Below are 18,950 nucleotides of genomic sequence, written 5' to 3' on the forward strand. Positions count from 1 at the left end.
TGATCTCATCAGGGTAACCATTATCCTGTAGGATAGCTTTGATGCGCCCTATTTCAGCATCAAGCTTGCACGTTAAGCAAATGGTTCAGGCCCAATTTACAAGGTTGCCGATAAGGTCAATCTTATAGCGTGTGGGAATCCCAATGAATAGCTTAGACTGCATGTCTCTTATTATAGCTATACTCCCCAAATGACTATTTGCATATCTGACTGAATTAAATCCACAGCTTCCAGTCAGGCAGGGAACAGGCAAGCCAGATCCACCCTCTCCATTACAACAATGGCTTTCAAGGTACACTGGAGCTAGGCTGGAAGATTTGGATCTCTGCTCCCCATCATAATGCCCTTTTGAGCATTGTGCCTTTTTCTGGCACAGAACTACCATATCAGTCATAGTGAGTTGACGGTTCCAAATTTCCAATGTTAGGCAACTAATCTTGAAGTCAGTTTGACCTCAAGGAGTTGCTGAGGATATTGAAAGTGAACGTAAACAATTCTACAATTTTGTACAACTCAAAGAATATACTTAAAGAATATAATGGTAATATAAGACACTTAAAAATATATGGCCAGGACTTCAAATTAAACTTCTCCCCAATAATTTATCCTTGGCCCCTCCTATTTCTCATATACATGCTACCTCTCTGACTGCATCTGAAGGCACAGCATTAATTTTCACATGTATGCTGACAATACCCAGCTTTACCTCATCACCACCTCTCTTGACTCTTCCATAAGTGCTGAATTATCAGACTGCTTATCAGACATCCAGTGCTTTCTTCCAATTAAATACTGGAAGACTGAAGCTATTGTTTTCAGCCTCTACTCCAATCTCCATTCCCTAGCTACTTACTGCATCCCTCTCCCTGCAGTCAGAGATTAAGCCAATTTTTTTCACAATCTTGGTGTCCTACTTGATCCAGAGATGAGCTTCCGATCTCATATTCATGCAATCACTAAGACTGCCTATTTCCACCTCCATAACATTGCGCAACTTCAGCCCTGTATTGGCTCATCAGCTGCTGAAACCCTCATTCATGCCTTTGTTACCTCTAGACTTGTCTATTCCAACAGACTCCTGGCTGGTCCTCCACATTCTACTCACTCTAAATTTGAGGTCATCCAAAACTCTTCTGTCCATTTCTTAACTCACATCAAGTCCCATTCCCCTATCTCTGACTCATCTTGTGCTCACTGGTCTGGCTCCCAGTTAAGCAGCGTCTTGACTTTAAAATTATCACCCTTGTTTTCAAATTCCTCCATGGCCTTGTCCCTCCCTATCTCTGTAATCTCCTCCAATCCCACAATGCTCAGATATCTGCACCCCTCTAATTCTGGCCTCTTATGCGTTCTGAATTATTATTGCTCCACCATTGGTGGCGTTCAGTTGCCTAGGCCCCAAACTCTGGAATTCCCTCTCTACACCTCTCCGCCTCGCTTTCCTCTTTAAGACATGCCTTAAAACCTTCCTCTTTATCCAGGCTTTTGCTCATCTGACCTAATGTCTCCTATTGTGGCTCGGTGTCATACTTTGTTTTTTATAATGTTCTTGTGAAGTGATGTGGGATGTTTCCCTATGTTAAAAGCCTCATACAAGTATAAATTATTGTTGTTGAAACAAAGTATTATGAGAAAGTTGATAGTCAAATGGTTATCCTAGTGTTAAATGTTTACTGTTGACACAGGATCACAGGTATGAATAAATGAATACACAAAGTATGTCACTGAAAACAGATAATTTTATGCTCTTCAAAATGGATTTTCACCCCAAAATACCTTCTTTAATTTCTTCATTCTGTATTTGCTCTGGTTCTGGTTCAATTGTTTGCTTAGGTACAATATCTTCCTCTTCGTCTTCAGCTGCAACATAACAGTTTATAAAAATAAATGTTATATCCTTACAGACATCTTGAAATACCTTACATCTAATTACAATATTTTCACATTATTCTGAAGTCTTCAAAATAAATGTCCCCTTTCAGAAGCTATTAACATGTTGACTTTAATTATCTAAATAAATGTTACTCATTACTAAAGATGAAGAAAAAAGTAAATTATTTCACAGCTGTCTGAATTGCTGCTTGCAATCTTCAGGCCATCAATGTCAGGGCAATGAAGAACTAACTAATGGCTTCTATCTTGAAAATGGCATGACAATCATTTCTTGACGTTACTATTGTCAGAGGTACTGACATATAACTGCTTTTTACTTTGCTCAGTGCTTACAAGCTGTAACACCATAGGATTATTACAAATATATATGAATTCTAGGAAAAGTAAGTTTTACAATACACTTGAAGATTCCACTTAGAATACTCACACAAAAAAAACCTGCATATTCCAACTCATACAATTTTTTAAAAATATGGTACAGAAAAACATTCAAAATTTCAAATACAGTAACTTTCAAACTTTCATTGGCCAAATCTTGAAATTATGAGCACTGACAATATGAATTACTAAAGCTGCATCATCAACCAAGACTAGTACCAAAGTAGTGGGGAAGCAATGTAGATTGTTTTATTTGGAAATTGTGCAGAGAACGAAGATAATTAACACAAAGCTAGTTAACTTAAAGATACAATACACATTTCAATAAATAAAATAAAGCTCCAAAAAATCCTTGTATTTCCAGTCAGTTTAATACCAGAATAGCAGCACTTACTGCCACATCATGCTTTCTTCAACAATAGTTCAACATACAAACAGATAAAAGGAGCTCTTTAAAAATGCTGGGGATCACTCTTCCAAAGTTAACAAGTAAGAAAGCACTTGATAGTGCTGTAGTTCCAGTTGTTTTGTGTTCAGTAATACACTTGAATGTCACATGTCAATAAGTCCATTGAGTTAAACAATTCAACTATTTAAAATATTCAAATAGAAAAAATGTTATTCTGTATTTCAATTTTAAATCAATTAGAGCATTGCTGAAAAAAGAGTTTTGTCAAAGTTTTTCATCTTGTACTCAAGATAATTCACAAGAAAATACTAACATCAGGGGAAACAACATATTTATACTGTATGAAAACAGTGTGCTGATTGGTTGAACTGATTGGTAGACAAGTTGCCATGGTGAATGTACCAGTGGATGGTGAATGACAGTTAACTGCCAAACATTGTTTCAAATTTAATCCAGGCAGTTTGACGCTAATTGGTCAAGACATTGCCCTGGGGATTGAACCAGCGAATGACTGACTGTCACTTATTTTGTTTAGCTGAAATAGGCGCAATGTCTGTAAATGTTTTTTCTGTCTGCAAAGAATAGAGCCCTGTGTATTACTATGTGTAGCTTTTAGTACACATAAGTGCACCACACTGCGAGCCCGACTAACATCCTTAAATTGATTGTCAGCATAATTCTTAGCACGCCGAGGATTATTTAGCAACATTCGTTAATGTCCGATACTGTGTTCTGCATTTTGCAAGCATGGGCTGGTTGGGTACAGTCTGTATCTCAACAATTTGAGCAATAGGAGAAGCTAGCTGTTTCACGCTGCTACTATGCAGTAACAATACGAGTGGTATTCGCCACTAACTGGGACTGGCGGATCGTATCAAACAGCATTTCCCTTCCACTGTTTGCAAAGGGCAAGGTACAGACCATACCCAACCAGCCTGTGCTTGCAAAACTCAAAACAGTGTCCAACATTAGATGTGATTCCACAATTAGACAACATTCGCTAAATAATCCTCAGTTTGCTAAGAATTACACTGACAACCAATTTAAGATTATCAGTCAGACTCTGTGTGATGCATGTGTGTGTACTGGAAGCTACATATATTAATACACAGGGCCCTGTTCTTTGCAGACAGAAAGAACATGTACACGCATTGCGCCTGTTTCAGTTGAACAAAATAAGTATCAGCCATTCGCTGGTTTATTCCCCAGGGCAATGTCTTGACCAATCAGAGTGAAGCTGCCTGGTTTAAATTTCAAACAATGCTTGCCAGTTAACTGTCAGTCACCATCCACTGATGCATTCTCCATGGCAACACATCTACCAGAGTCCACTTGCCAACCAATCTGCACTCTCTTCTTATACAGTCTAAATATGTTGTTTCCCCTGACGTTGGTATTTTCTTGCAAATTGTCCTGATGAGTACAAGATGAAAAGCTTCCACCAAAAATCTCTTTTTTCAGCAATATTCAAGTTCTGTATTACCAAATGACTAAATCAATTAGAGAAAATACTGAAGAAATTAACCATGTAATAATCCGATTTCTCACTGAACTTCATTGGAAATAAATAGTTCAGCCTAATACTGCTCTTCAAAGGGCATTGTGAGAAATGATAATGATAAATATACAAAAAAGTCACTTCTATTTACAGCTAATGGAAAACAACATCTGGAACCGCTAACTTATCAAAAGGTATATAATCAAAACAAGGAAGCCACTTGATAAGAATATCCTGTACAATGAAAGACCATACTTCCATTACAGATTCAAGATCATAATATCCAAAAGAGTAAAGTTTAAATCATAGCTGTTAGTAATTATGAAGTTCTAATGAACTGACACATAGGATTTACAATCTGGAGCTGTGTCAGCATAAGTATATTTTGAGCACCACTGACTAACAGAAGAAAGAAATTTGCAATTACATAGCACCTTTCAGGTTCTCAAGATTCCCAAAATGTTTCTTTCAATAGTGGCTTGCAATCTTTTACACCTCAATGGACAGGCAGATCGGACCTTATTATTTTATCTGAAAGACATATAGCATTCCCTCAGTATTGCACTAAGGTATTAAACTAGATTACATGTTCAAGTCCTGCATTGAAATTTGAACCCACAACCTTCTGACTCAGAGGCAAGACTACTGCCACTGAGCCAAGCTGACACTTTTGGTTATTTGCCATCGTCATATGATTAGGCTATATGACCCAGTTCTGATACTGTGACTGGTCTGAGAGCAGGTCATATAATTCTGGGTATTGTAGAACACAAAGGGGAGAAAAGGCTAAGGAGAGCTGTTAACCCTTTGTAAAGAAGAAAACAAGAGCGTTCCAAGGGTTTCAAGAGTGTTCCAAGTGTTCAGCTGTTGTTTCAAAAAATTTTATCATTAGCATGGAAGTCTTCAAGTAGGGTCTCCCTCCCTGTTAGGCCAGTTCAGAGATTATGACTATAGCTGTGCCCAAGTGCCGTTGTACTGAAAACAACTAGGCTGTCCAATCACAACAGAGAATGGCACAGGGTGGTAATACAAATTCCAATTTTGTTAGAAGACGAAACAAGGTTGAGAAATAAATTATTTTTAATTTACGACATTATTATGGGTTATAAAAATAAACAGTAAAATAAAACAAAACAAAATCTATGCCAACTACCCATAATTGAAAATTATTTTCCTTTCCTTCTCAAATTTGCATGGCTCACTTCTGCAAAACAAAGCAAACTGCACACAATGAACTAAAGTAAAACGTCCAATCATCCAAAAGGGGGTGGAATTTGTCCTACTGGTGCTGCTTCCTGGGGCCGCCACGTAAAGCATGGCAGTCAGTCTGGGATGGTTGAGGGGTTAGCAATAGTAAATTGAAGCGAGGAACCAAAGAAAGGATTCCTTCAGAAATCTATTTTTTTATTTGCCCTTTCAAAGTGGTTGACACTGGTAAAGCCTTGTTCATTGCCCGCCCCTAACTGCACTAAAAAGGTGGCAGTGCTTCTTTTCCTCAAACTACTGCAGTTCTTGTGTTGATGGTGCTTTCACAATTGTATTTGATAGGGAATTCCAGGAATTTGATCCAGACAAAATGAAGCAGTTATATGTTCAACGTGACGGTGTGCAATTGAGCTAAAAGTGCTCCCATAATCTTGTTGCTTTTGTCCTTCTTGGTGGCAGAGATTATGGAATTGGCCAGTACCAGTGAAGTACACATGTGGGGTTGTAGTGCATTCTTGAAGAGCACTTAATAGTGGACTGACCAAGAAAAAGTAGCTTATACCCATGGGGTCAGAATATATCTGGGGCAGCAACAACATTAGTTTCAGATGTTTTTACTTTCCCTTCCTCATCCCATACATGTGCTTAAATTTGAAAATCTGCATATTCTAGATATATGTATTAAAAATCTAGTTAATTCTGCTTTGCTCTTTCATTCTAATCCTGAGGCTATGCTGTAAAAGGTTACAGCTTTTGTCAGGTCATCTGTCTAAAGAAACAGGACAGCAGGAAACTTCCCTTTACTTCAAGAAACCCAAGTACAAGTTTAGTTGTGTCAGCTGTTCTACCACATGAGATAGGCTGGTCTGAGGATGGGAACCAGCTGCCTAGATCAGGTCTCAGCAGCCAGGCCAGATGACTAGACAACAAAGAACAGATGGTACTGCTGGGATTGTGTTCTCCACTACAAGGTGGCACTGGGATGGCACAAAGTTTTCTGCCTGACTGCTTCCAATCACATCTCTGACAGCAAGACTGTGTAATTACTGGCCCACCAGGGGAGTTAAAGGCGAGCATTCAGGCTGAAAACTGAATAAAATACATCTTGTAGGCCATAACAGCTGCCAAGCCACACTAATCGCCACATTTTCATATCCTTCACAACAAACACATTTAGGCAGACAATAAAATATAATTAAGCCTGCAGTAATAGAGCTTAGAAAAATAACAGTGAAATGCACACTATGATGTTAACTTGTGCTTTATCGAAATGATAATCATATGTGCAAATTTAATGGTGGATGGAAATTGAATCTGCCTACCACTCTGACAAGTTTACAGAAATAGGTTAATAACATGAACAATTTCAATATCCTGCAGATATGCTCATACTTTCAACCAAATGGGGGAAGTTAAAATCTTTCCTTTCAAGGGCTTCAATCAGCTGCAAAGGAAAACAGTAATCACTGTCTTTTGAGCAAGCTCTGCTGCATTTGTCAGCCCTTTCTCTAAGAATGCAGCCAGAGCAATCAACCTGCCATCCATTCAGAATGGAAAAACAATCTGAAAACACTGGGTATAATGCACCTGCCAGAGAAAATGGCCATTTCAGGAGAAGCTAGTGATCTGCATGACCCCACTGTGGAGGCGGTGGTGCAGAGGGGAAGAAATGCTTAAAAAGAATTCACAGTGATTCCGATCTCTCACACACTGACACTTCCTTACAAAGCATGCCAATTATAGCTTTTGTGCTACTTAAAAAAAATGAAAGCTTTTTTTCAAAAATAATCACACAGAGACACAGAAGATGTACATCCTTTCACAGAAATCACTTATACACTGGACAATCTATTAATCTGAAAGCAGTCTGACATGGTAGGGGTCCAACGTTGTTCAAGCACAAAACCAAAAACGCGACACCCAAAATCGAAATAATCTCTGCAGGTGTGCTTGCCCCCCATGTCACTTTGTTGACAGTTTTACATACAATCATCAAATCTAAAACCTTTACACTAAACAAATTTGAAATGAACATTTTCTCAAGACCAAAGCTCGATACTGTAATGACTGCATTTGAAGTAACAAGAAGTGAGTCATGTTAAACCAAATAATGGAATACAGCTGCATTTGCTTATTGAAAAATACCACAAGTATGCAGAAACTGATTGACTAGTTTAAGTCTTTCTTGCTCCTACAATTTCATGACAATATATTTTTACCTTTGTAGAATTGACCAATAACATTTCAAAAGTTCGGCACACATCAGTGGAAGATGTATCTTTTGTTTCCAATAATATGGTAACATATTTGAGATTAAGGTAAACAAAACTGACCTTTGCAGGAAATGAATGTCAGATAAAGCTACAGAATTTGAATAAGAGACTTAAAAGGATAACACAGCAGTGAAATAGAAGAATGCTCAACTTTCCCAGAGAGAACTGTTGCTTGAATATCAACCCAAGCTGCCAATAAACCACAATATAAATAAAGCACTTAAGCCCATTTTGTGGATCAGATGACTACCAGGATCTTTATAATTGATGATTTTTGATTAATGATTGACATCTTAATTGTCATTCAAATTTGGATATTCTTAAGTTTTAATGGAAACTTCATTCGGCATACAAAATTGACTGCTGAGTTGGATAAACTCAACTTGCTTTTGAAGAAGATTCTCTCTTTTGCAATGAATTTAGTTTATGATAAAATAGTTAGCTTATGCTCCATAACTTAAAATGTCCACAGACATATGACTGTAAATAACTGGTTATGTTTAGATAATCAAAACATGGGACATAGTTGACAGAGTGAATTTACACACTGCTTTTTTTGGTTCTAAGATCTGTATTCAAATCCTCAGTTCACAGAGGGATATTGCTGTAACGGTCAGATATGAAATAAGTTTGGTACACTCAACCCAGCTCACAGTGGCCCAAAAATATAGCTTACCATAATAAAACCAAAATCAACACTAAATTAGCAACACCTCTTAGACAAGAAGCTGGCTGATATGAGAAACAGAAATACTAATAGTGCAGCATAGCATACACTTCAACACATTAGACCTAATTTTAACCCAGAGCAGGAATCAAGCAGGTGGGGACCAAGGAAAGCAACAAGTATGACTGAGGTCAGTAGTAACAGGCTCAGGCAATTTCATCTCCCCAGCCTCACCTACATGCCCCTCATCCCAAGTCAGCTCTATACCTGAAACTCAATTTCAAGGAGAGGGTGGTTACAATGTTTCGGAAGGGGAGTGGAAAGAGCTGGAAATGGGAGGCCTAAACCTTCCTTGTGGGTCTCCTCCTGGTTTTACAAGGAAAGTAACAAAAATTTTTACAAAGAATATGTTTAGGCCTCTTCTGTCCTTGGTTCCTCTTCCTACTATGTTCATCTGGCAGTAAAGAACCACCACTCTAACATGGGGAAAATAACCAATCTACATTAAAAAAACACAAACTAGATAGTCTAACCCCAAAGAAAACAGCAATGTAATCTTCAGGATACTAATGGCCGGTGGCATAGGTGGTGGTGGCTTGTGGGTTAAAACACCTCTTGAAACTTCTATAATTTTTTAAAAATCTGACCACTCCACCTTTCAAAAGGACAAAATTTAGATCACTTGTTGGAACACAGAAACATAAGCTGCTCTTCCTAAGCTAGTTAGCTCTGTAATTCACCAAGTGAAAACCCATTAGCTGGTCTTGCATTTCTAAATGTTCACCAGGATATTGCCATGAATTTTAGCAAAGTCATTAACAAGCTAGTGACACATAACCAGTGCTTGGTTTTTGCGCCTTAGTGTTTCCTGACAAGGCTATTTTCATTTAATTTGCTTTATTTGAGTTGGTAAATTAATGGAAGCAATATTTCTATTTGAATCTTATTGTGAAATTCCCATTTGAAAATAGACCTAATGAAGTATTTCTGTTTGGTCTGGCAAGCTTGTATGCTATCAACCACCCACTCCACCCAGCCCCCCAGACAGTGTTTTTTCACTACAGGTACCAGTTTGATCCTAGTGCATTTTACAGCAGAATTAAGTTGTACTGCTCCACTCTGTATCAAAGTGGAGCTTGAACATGGACACTTAAACAGCGTTTAAGTTTTACTGATACATTGGAATGTTTGTCCACTTTTTGGAGATAATAAGAACCAATCTCGTCAGCTCTTTAACATTATCAACATTATTCATTTTTAAAATGGCTTCCCACTAGTGGGTTATATTATTTTGTAACCACGAGTAATAATTCAAAATATTAAATGTGTTTATTTTATACTTTATAGTGAAATAATTCTATTTCACTTTATAAAATACTGCATCTTTTTGGTTCAATACCTATAAAAAGAATGACAGAGCAATCCTTCCATTGCCCTAACAAGTTCCATTTGCTAGTTTCTAATCTCAGGCAATCATGCAGCCAACTTTCGGGACTATTTGGGATATTAGGGTTCAACTTGAAACATTCATCATTGCAGAGAAGCAAACACTCAAAATATGGTTATACTGAGCCTTCAATAACAATAGTTCTACCTTATCAGTTCAACACCAATATCAATTAGTCCTGAACATTCACAATTCCAAAATTTTGTGAGGGATACACATGGGACTGTTATTTTGTATCAGTTAAGGAAAATTATTTCCCTTTCATCAAATAATAACATGTCTAACAAATTTAGATACAAGGGAGTAGACATCAAAGCAGCTGTGTACCATATTGTCACTTTTTAAAATAAGATGCTATGTGCTTCATGCTCACTGCAGTCTGGTTTTCATCAATAGATTTCACTCCAGCAGACTATACAATAAGGACTCCTCACTAAAGTAGCAGTTACTGCAAAAGTGACCAACTATTGTCAATGAACACTGAACACAAGGTTAATGAACCACTGAGTTTTTACTCCGACTTAACATCAAAATTGTGATGTATTTCGTTGAAGTGGAAAGAAAAGTGTTGCTGCAAATTAGGCTGCACCTAGCAATAACGATATGAGTGAAGTTACAGTTGTCTAGATGATGTGTTTCTATGGAGCAGGTTAATCAAAGTTAAATCATCTGTGAAATAGCTGTGTTTTGTTAACTTGGGTGTATTTGTATCCTTCCAGGCATACAAGGCATTTGACTCATGTTTTATTTCCTACCTACAAAGGCACAATCAAACATACATATTTTGGAGAATTAAATGATTTGAACCAAGAAATACATTACAATTTAAATGTGCCTTTTAAGCTATATGAAAATACATAATGTGAAATAAAAACTTTTCCTTCTAAATATATCCCTTTCTCTCCTAGAGTCCAGCATAGCTCAGTTTATAGTACTATAACCTCAGCTAAAGGTTGTGGGTTTAAGCCCCTCTCCAAGGCTGCAGCTCATAATTGAGGCTGACACTTCAGCATAATACTAAAGGAACGTTTCATTATCTCAGGCATCACCCTGAGGGTGACATTAAATTAGACGTTGAATTGGGGGGTGCATCTGCCTGTTTATGTGGTTCAATTGAACAATAAAGGTTCCACTGAGCTATTTGTCAAAGTGTCCTGCGCAACGCATCTCTTTCAACCAACATTACCAAAAAGTAAATCAACTGGCTGTTAATCTCACTGCTATTGCCCACGCTGTAAACTGGTTTTAAGGTTATGTCCCCTAGACTCCTCCCATCAGCAGAAAAAAGTTTATCTCCATCTACCTGACTGATTCCTTTCAAAATCCTAACAAACCTCAATCAAATAATTCCCTTGACCTTCTGCATTCCAGGGAATACAATCCTAGATTATGTTACCTCTCACCACAATCTATTCCTTGTAGCCCTGGTAGTATTCTGGTGAATCTTCACTGCGCTCCAACAAAGTTTATCCTTTTTAGGATGCAGTGTCAAGAACTGCATACAGTGCTGCAAATGTGGTCTGACCAAGATTCTTATAGCAAAACCTTCTCCTCCCTCCCCTTATATTCTAACACTTTTTTAAATGAGGTTTCATGCTTTTTCTAATTCCCACCGGGGCTCCTGGCCTGCACGCCAACCTTAAGGTTGGACGGGCAGGTCCACTAATTAGTTAAATGGCTCTGTCAACGGCCTCAATTGGCCATTGACGGGTCGGTGGGCGCACAGCTGATTTTGCTGCGCCCTCGCCTACCGGAAAATTTAAATGGGGCACGGTGACGTCGGGAGTTCCACTCGACATCACCGTATGTCATTTTACGCATCGGCGAGCGAGCCCCACCCTCCCGCTCGCTGACAGGAAAATCCTGCCCCTAGAGACTTCATTATAATGTGGTGTGTAATTTATGCCAGAATTCCAGTTTTTGATAGAGAAAAATTGCAAAGTTTCACACAAAACGACAGTATATGTTTGTTAAATAAACATAGACATTATTTACATTTACCTGTACCTATATTGCATGCAATGCATTTTCTAAAGTTTATGCATGGACCTTAAACATGGTCACCTTGGCCACACCTGTTTTTACTCAGCAAATTCTGTTGGGCAACATTGGGTTAGGACTACTGCTCATGTGGAGGATAAATTTCAACACAGGTTGTTCTGGCCAAAAAGTCTGTTTCCATATTGTAATTTCTATTCAAATCCGTGTAATAAGGATGATGGGGAAAAGAAACAAAATTCGATTGCAAATGCTTCCATGCAAGAAAAAAATTAGAACAGTTTACAATTGAATGGAGTTAATCAGAACTTAAACCCAATTTCCCCACGTTTCGGCTGAAAATATCCAATTCAGGTGACTCCCAATTAGCACTCAGAATCAGAAAGAAAACTGATCTATACAGATCAAACTCCTGCTCAATACTGAGACCCAAATAGAAAATTTCTACAAAGTAGGGGAAAATCAAACTAACACTTGAAATCCTTTTTATCAACATTGTTAATATTTAACTTTTTCTTTCCAAGCCAGGTCAAAAACTTCACATTCAAAGTAACCTGACTAGCATTTATCCTCTCCTTTAAAATATCTTGCATTTTCTAAGGTACTTTTCACTTTAAAAATAACTTCATTCACCACTAAAATCCTAAAAGTACTTAGGCCTTTTTCTAGTTTTATTTTACTTCACTATTTAAAAGGCATTTCAATGCGAAAAGTTGAATTTTGGGCATCCACTTTTCAGCTTAGTGTTGTTCTCCAAATTATTGCAGTACTGCACCAAGATTCAAACATGAGGACAACCCGCCTCATTTAAGCAGCTAAAAAGCAACACAATTGTTCTTAAATCATTCCAGCCTAGTTTCTATAGATAGCACATCCATTGGATTTGGGGGTGTCGGAAGAAGTTAGAGCAAAACCCTTAGACAGCATTAGTGTTTTCAGGTTCTTACAAAGACTTCATTAAGATACTGATACTGAAAGCTAGGTCAGGTTAGGGTCAATAAACAAGTGCTAAATGAAGTTATAAGAAAAAAGTTATTGGCCTTGGAAACAGTTCCTAATTGATAAGCATCTAAATTGGTTTGGTTCCTGAGAAAGCCTTTTGACAACAGGAGCTAAAGTAAGTGTTTTCCCTTCACCTAGTTTACAACTTGACTAAATGCTCAGTCTTTACAGGAACCCTTCCTGTGAAAGCAAAAAGGATGGCCTCTGTGCGTAGATGGGGTCAACCCTTGACCCAGACTATCAGCACTGACAGTCAACTGCATTCAAAACTATGGGAGTTGAAGGCTTTTTGAAATGTTTCATTGGAAAGGTAGCGTTCGAATTATGGGGAAGAAGTGACTGACATATCAAATTGGCCAAGCATTTTTGTTTTTGATCTTGGGATATAAGCAAGGCAGTTCTTGATTAGATAATCATTAAGAACAGGCTGCTTTAAGGATATAAAAACGTAAGCTTGGCAAAGCCAAAAAATTCAGTTTAGTGCAGAAAGTAGTTATTATAACAGCAGTTATTAAAATTAATCAACACAGTTGAAGTTTTCAAGTTGTAAGACATAGTATACATTTGGGTGTATGTAGTCTAAGCAGAGAGAGAGTAAAAGAAGAATAAAGAACAGGACATTATATTGAAAGTATGCCCCCTCCTTTAATCAGTGTATCATAATAGCCAAGAACCATGCTAAGTTAATTAAGTCCCAAAATATAAAATATGGGAGACACTGCAAAACTGTTTTTAAGAGATAGTATGCATATTTGTAAACATTCACAAAGACTACGGTAACACACCAAATAGCCTCACAATCCTGCTGGTGTTCTAGTGCTGGTGTTTTTTTAATACATTCACAGGGTTTGGCATCAGTAGCAAGGCCAGCATTCATTTCCCATCCCTAATTACGAAGGTGGAGGTGAACTGCCTACTTGAACTGCTATACTTCATGTGATGAAAGTGCTCCCACAGAGTTGTCAGGCAGGGAGTTTTAGGATTTTAACCCTGCAATGATGACAGAATGGCAATATATTTCCAAGTTAGGATGGTATGTGACTTGGAAGGAAATCGGGAGGTGATGGTGTTCCTATGCACCTGCTGCCTTTGTCATGCTTGGTGGTAGAGGTCACAGGTTTAGGAGGTGCTGTCAAAGGAGCCTTGGTGAGTTGTTGCAATGCATCTTGTGGATGGCATGTACTGCAGCTGTTTTGCGCCAGTGGTCAAGGGATAGGGTGTTGATCAAGTGGACTGTTTTCTTCTAGATAGTGCCAAGCTTCTTGAGTGTTGTTGGAGTTGCATTCATCCAGGCAACTGGGCAGTATTCCATCACACTCCTGAATGGTGCCTTGTAAGTGGTAGAATGTAGCGGGGAGTTAAGAGTTAAGCCTCTGAAGTGCACAGTAGGCACAACATTTGGTGGCTGGATACGTTTCTGATCAATGGTGACCCACAGGATGTTGATGGTTGGGGATTCAGTGATGGTAATGCCATTGAATATCAAAGGAAGGTGGCTGGGCTCTCTCCTGTGGGAGATGGCTGTTGCCTAGCACTTGTGTGATGCAAATGTTACTGTCACTCATCAGCCCAAGTCTTGTTGCATGCAGGCACAGGCTGCTTAATTATCAGGAATTGAAATAGAAACTGAACACGGTGCAATTATCAGTTAACATCCCTACTTCTGGCCTTATGTTGAAAGGAAGATCATTGATGAAGTAGCTGAAGGCAGCTAGGCCTAGGACACAACCCTGAGAAATTCCAGCAACGATATCCTGGGCTGAGATAAATGGCCTCCCAACAATCCAGTCATCTTCATTTGTGCTAGGTATAATTCCAGCCAGTGGCGAGCTTTCTCCTGGCACAACCAGGGCCGTATTGCATTATTGATGATGGAGAAATGAGGGTACACCAGGTGCTAGCTTTGTAAAACAGCAGATGATGCATGAAGCCTGCATGTGTCTGACTATTCATGTCAAAGTATTCATTCTATTTGCCACTACATAATGGAAAAATAGACAAATTTGGGATCACCATCTTGATCAAATATCACAGGCACTTCATAAAAACTGAAGATGCTGGAAATACTCAGCAGATCAGGCAGCATCTGTGGACAGAAAAACAAAGTTTGCATTTCAAGACTACAGCCTTTCATCAGAATTGGGAAAAGTTACAACTGTAATAGGTTTTAGAGGATGGGTGGAAGCATAACCAAAGGAAAGCTCTGTGATAGGGTGCAAGATACAAGAACGCAAGAAATAGGAATAGGAGTAAACCATATGGCCCATTAAGCCTGTTCCACCGTTCAATACGATCATGGCTGATCTTGGGCTTCAACTCCATTTTGCTGGCCACTCTCCATATTCCTTAATTCCCTGTGGCACCAAAAATCTGTCCATCCCAGCCTTAAACATATTCAATGATGGAGCATCCACAACCCTCTGGGCTAGAGAATTCCAAAGATTCACAACCCTTCAAGTGAAGCGATTTCTCCTCATCTCAGTCCTAAAAAATTAACCCCTTATCCAGAGACTGTGACTCCATGATTTAGACTCCCCAATTAGTAGAAACAATCTCTCAGCATCTACCCTATCAAGCCCCCTCAGAATTTTGTAGGTTTCAATTAGATCACCTCTCATTCTTCTAAACACCAGGCAGGAAAGATTGAGACAGAAAAGAGTGGGTGGTTCAGTGTCAAAGGGAGAGGTGATGTGACCAGTCAAGAAAAAGATGAGTCTGAAGGAGGTATGACCAGCAGAATGATGAACAGCTGCCATCCATAAGCAAAAACAGAGGAAAATAAGAATGAGGACAAAATGTGCAAGGAATAGGAAACAAAATGGGGGCAGTGATAACAATCTGACATTGTTGAACTCAACGTTGAGTAGAGATGGCTATAAAGCGCCCAGTAGCAAGAGGAGGTCCTGTTCTTCTCACTTGCGTTGAACATCACTGAAACACTGCTGTGGACTGAGGACAGAGGGGTCAGCGTGAGACTAAGGTGGAGAATTAAAATGACAGGCAACTGGAATTTCAGGGTCATGCTTGCGGACTAAACAGAGGTGTTCCGCAAAGTGGTCACCAACTCTGCATTTGGTATTCCATGAAGAGTAGACCACATTATGAGCGTCAAATACAGGAATGCTAAATTGAAAGCAGTACATATAAAACTCACTTGTTTTACCTGGAAGATCAATAACCTTTCATCAGGATTGGGAAAATTTAGAGCATAATAGATTTTAGGCAAGTGAAACAGAGGAGGGCACTACATTGATGACTGTATCAGTGCCATTTCTTCTTCTCGCCCTGACTTAGAAAACTTTGCTTCTGATTTCCACTCTTCTCTCACCTCACATGGTCCATCTCCTACTCTTCTCTTTCTCATCTTTTGTCTCCATTTTTGGGTATAGTCTATTAACAAATGTTCATTGGAAGCTCTCTGGTTCACACAACTACCTCATCCATACTTCCTTATACCTTTGGAGGTCGAGGAGAGAGGAAGTAAAAAGGCAGGTGTTGCACTTCCTGTGCTTGCATGGAAAGGAGTTATGGGAAGGGGATGGGATGTTGGGAGTGATCAAGGAGTGGACCAGGGTTGAAGCAGAGGGAACAGTCTCTTTGGAATATTGAAAGGGGCGATGTTTGGTATCCCGTGTAGAGCATGATGGTGTCATCATGTGCAGAAGTGGCGCAGTATGATCCAAAGAGTACAGAGGCTGGTGGGGTGGGAGATAAGGACAAAAGGAACCCTATTGTGGCTCTGCGAGGGAAGGGAAGGGACAGGAGCAGAAGTGTGGGAAATGACACCAGCACAATCGCGGGACTCGTCAACAAGTGTGGAAGAATCCTCGGTTGAGGAAAAAGACCTATCAGAATCCCTGGTATGAGATCGTGTATCAGAATATATGCAATGGAGAAACTGGGAGAATGGAATCAGTCCTTGCAGGGAGACAGGTCTGAGGAAGTCTCGATGAGGTAGCTGTGAGAGTCAGAAAGCTTATAATGAATATTTGTTGTTACACTATCTCCAGAAATGGAGACAAGACGATGAAGAAGGGGAGGGAAGAGTCCAAGATGAACCATGTGAAGGTGAGAGAAGGGTGGAAATCAAAAGCAAAGTTGATGAAGTCTTCAAGTTCTGGGTGAGAGGAGGAAATGGCACTGATACAAGCCAACAATGTAGCACCCTCCCTCCATTTCACCTCTATTACACTTCTAAATTTTCCTAGTTTTGATGTAAGATTACTCACATGAACTGTTAACTGTTTCTTTCACCACAGACGCTGCCTGAACTGGAGTATTTTTAGAATTATCTGTTTTAATTTCAGATTTCCAACATCCACAGTATTTTGCTTTTTTGCCTGTCCCAGAAGTGGAAAGCAAAACATCTGGTAATGCTAAATTCCTGATGCATACTAAACAATGAATAAAATGACCACCAATTCTCTATACTATATGATCTAAGATGTGTCCTTGAATGTGGATGGTAATGTCCAGAAGCAAACTGATTACTCACGCATGTGGACCATAAGTTGGCTTTTAAAAAAAAACATTTTCGGCCCTTAAGCCAAATCACAAGATCTTATTAGCGTTGCAACTTCTAACAATCTAGAAGTACTAGATATCTGCTGAATTAAAAATCTGATGACCACTAAACCATTGCCGATTGTCATAGAAACGCGCCTGGTTCACTAATGTCCTATAGGGAAGATCTGTTGCCCTTACCTGGTCCGGCCAACATGTGACTCGAGACCCACAGCAATGTGGTTGATGCTTAAAATGCCCTTTGGCCAGGGCAATTAGGGATGGGCAATAAATGCTGGCCTAGCCAGCGACGCCCACATCTCACAAACAAATAAAAAAAAATCTCAGTGAACAAGTCAATGTCATTCCTAGCTTTAGCTCTACTGATAGGGTTCCACAAATGGCGGCAATCCATGATTTTTAAAAAAGTTATCAATGACCCACAGCAAGACCTGAAAGCTTGCATCTTTGTATTCACTTAGATAGAAGTATTTCGAGGATAACAGAAAAATAACATCCTTTAATTTAAATTAAAAAATGAAACATCTATTTAAATGCAAAAAAATCTTTAGAAAGTCGAGCTGTGTGACGTGAATTTCTTTTAGATGGGCAACGAACAAATGTTAATTTTCAATGCACTTGATATGTGACGTTTCCCGTAATATGTTGAAACAATCCCCAATGCTTAATTTCTAATTACATGGTATAATTACAGGAGAATTGTCTATGATTTCATGCCATTACAACTGCCACCAACAAAAAAAAATAACTGGATGAATATAAAGTTAAAGAGCTACCATAAGGTCTACATTTGTACACATACTATTAATAGCAAATGCTCCAATTCATTTCAAGGGTGTAAACACAAGATTCCGATTAATGCTGATGAAATACGATCTCCTCCTGTAATGTTATTTTCATATCGCACATTTATTTCAGGCTTCATGCTATACTACGTTAAGCCTCAACAACTTCTTCAAGTGTATTTGCTATGTATAACGTTTTAGAACATAAATTCTGCATTCTTAAATGTACTTTTAATATCTGTTCATACAGTAAACACCATCCATTAAACAGTGTGAGAATTTGCTTATTGAAAAATATTACTTTGGAAGTTCCCTATATCTGTCAAAACATTATTGATCAGTGGTATTTTAGTAGAGAAAAAAGATGCTTAATTATTTTCCATACTTTTCCAGTAACGTGTGTGTTTTTTAAGTCATCTTACCTTCAGTTTTCTGTGCAATCACTGGGGTTTGTGTTTCCTTTGTATATGTAACAATCTCTCGTGGAGGGAAGTCTACCTGTGTGATTTTTGCCATCTCGAGTTTCATTGCTCCTCGTCTGTCAATAAATGATTGGAAGAGGAAGAATCATTCAAAATTATTACTGATGTTATAAAATAATTAAGTATATACAAAGCAACAGGAAATGCATATGAAAAATATCAAGGGATAAATATTTAAAGCAAAGGTGATGTAACTTTTATCCTCAAGTTCTGCATAAATTAATATAAGTCAGAATTATTATATTAATGACTGATAAAAAGTACAAGTAGAAGAAATGAGGAGGCAATACCCAAGATCAGCTTGAAGCTGCAGAACTGAAGGATCGGTATCCCAATGAAAGGTCCTATTGATTGACAAGTCAACCATGCAGCATTATTAAAAAAAGTT

At 38.6% G+C, this 18,950-nt stretch overlaps 1 protein-coding gene across 2 annotated transcripts in view; it reads right to left on the reverse strand.

The window, feature by feature from the left end:
• The window catches only part of LOC144686640 (cytoplasmic dynein 1 intermediate chain 2-like), a 95,044-nt gene that overhangs the window by 25,834 nt on the left and 50,260 nt on the right, over window positions 1–18,950 (reverse strand). For both annotated transcript variants that reach the window (XM_078552104.1, XM_078552105.1), the window contains 2 exons: window positions 18,503–18,618; window positions 1,777–1,860 (listed from right to left, as the gene is read on the reverse strand). In XM_078552104.1, coding sequence (XP_078408230.1) covers window positions 1,777–1,860; window positions 18,503–18,618 — 200 coding nt within the window. The remainder of the gene's footprint in view (window positions 1–1,776; window positions 1,861–18,502; window positions 18,619–18,950) is intronic.

This window comes from Cetorhinus maximus, chromosome 11, assembly GCF_964194155.1.
Source record: "Cetorhinus maximus chromosome 11, sCetMax3.hap1.1, whole genome shotgun sequence".
Taxonomy (NCBI): domain Eukaryota; kingdom Metazoa; phylum Chordata; class Chondrichthyes; order Lamniformes; family Cetorhinidae; genus Cetorhinus; species Cetorhinus maximus.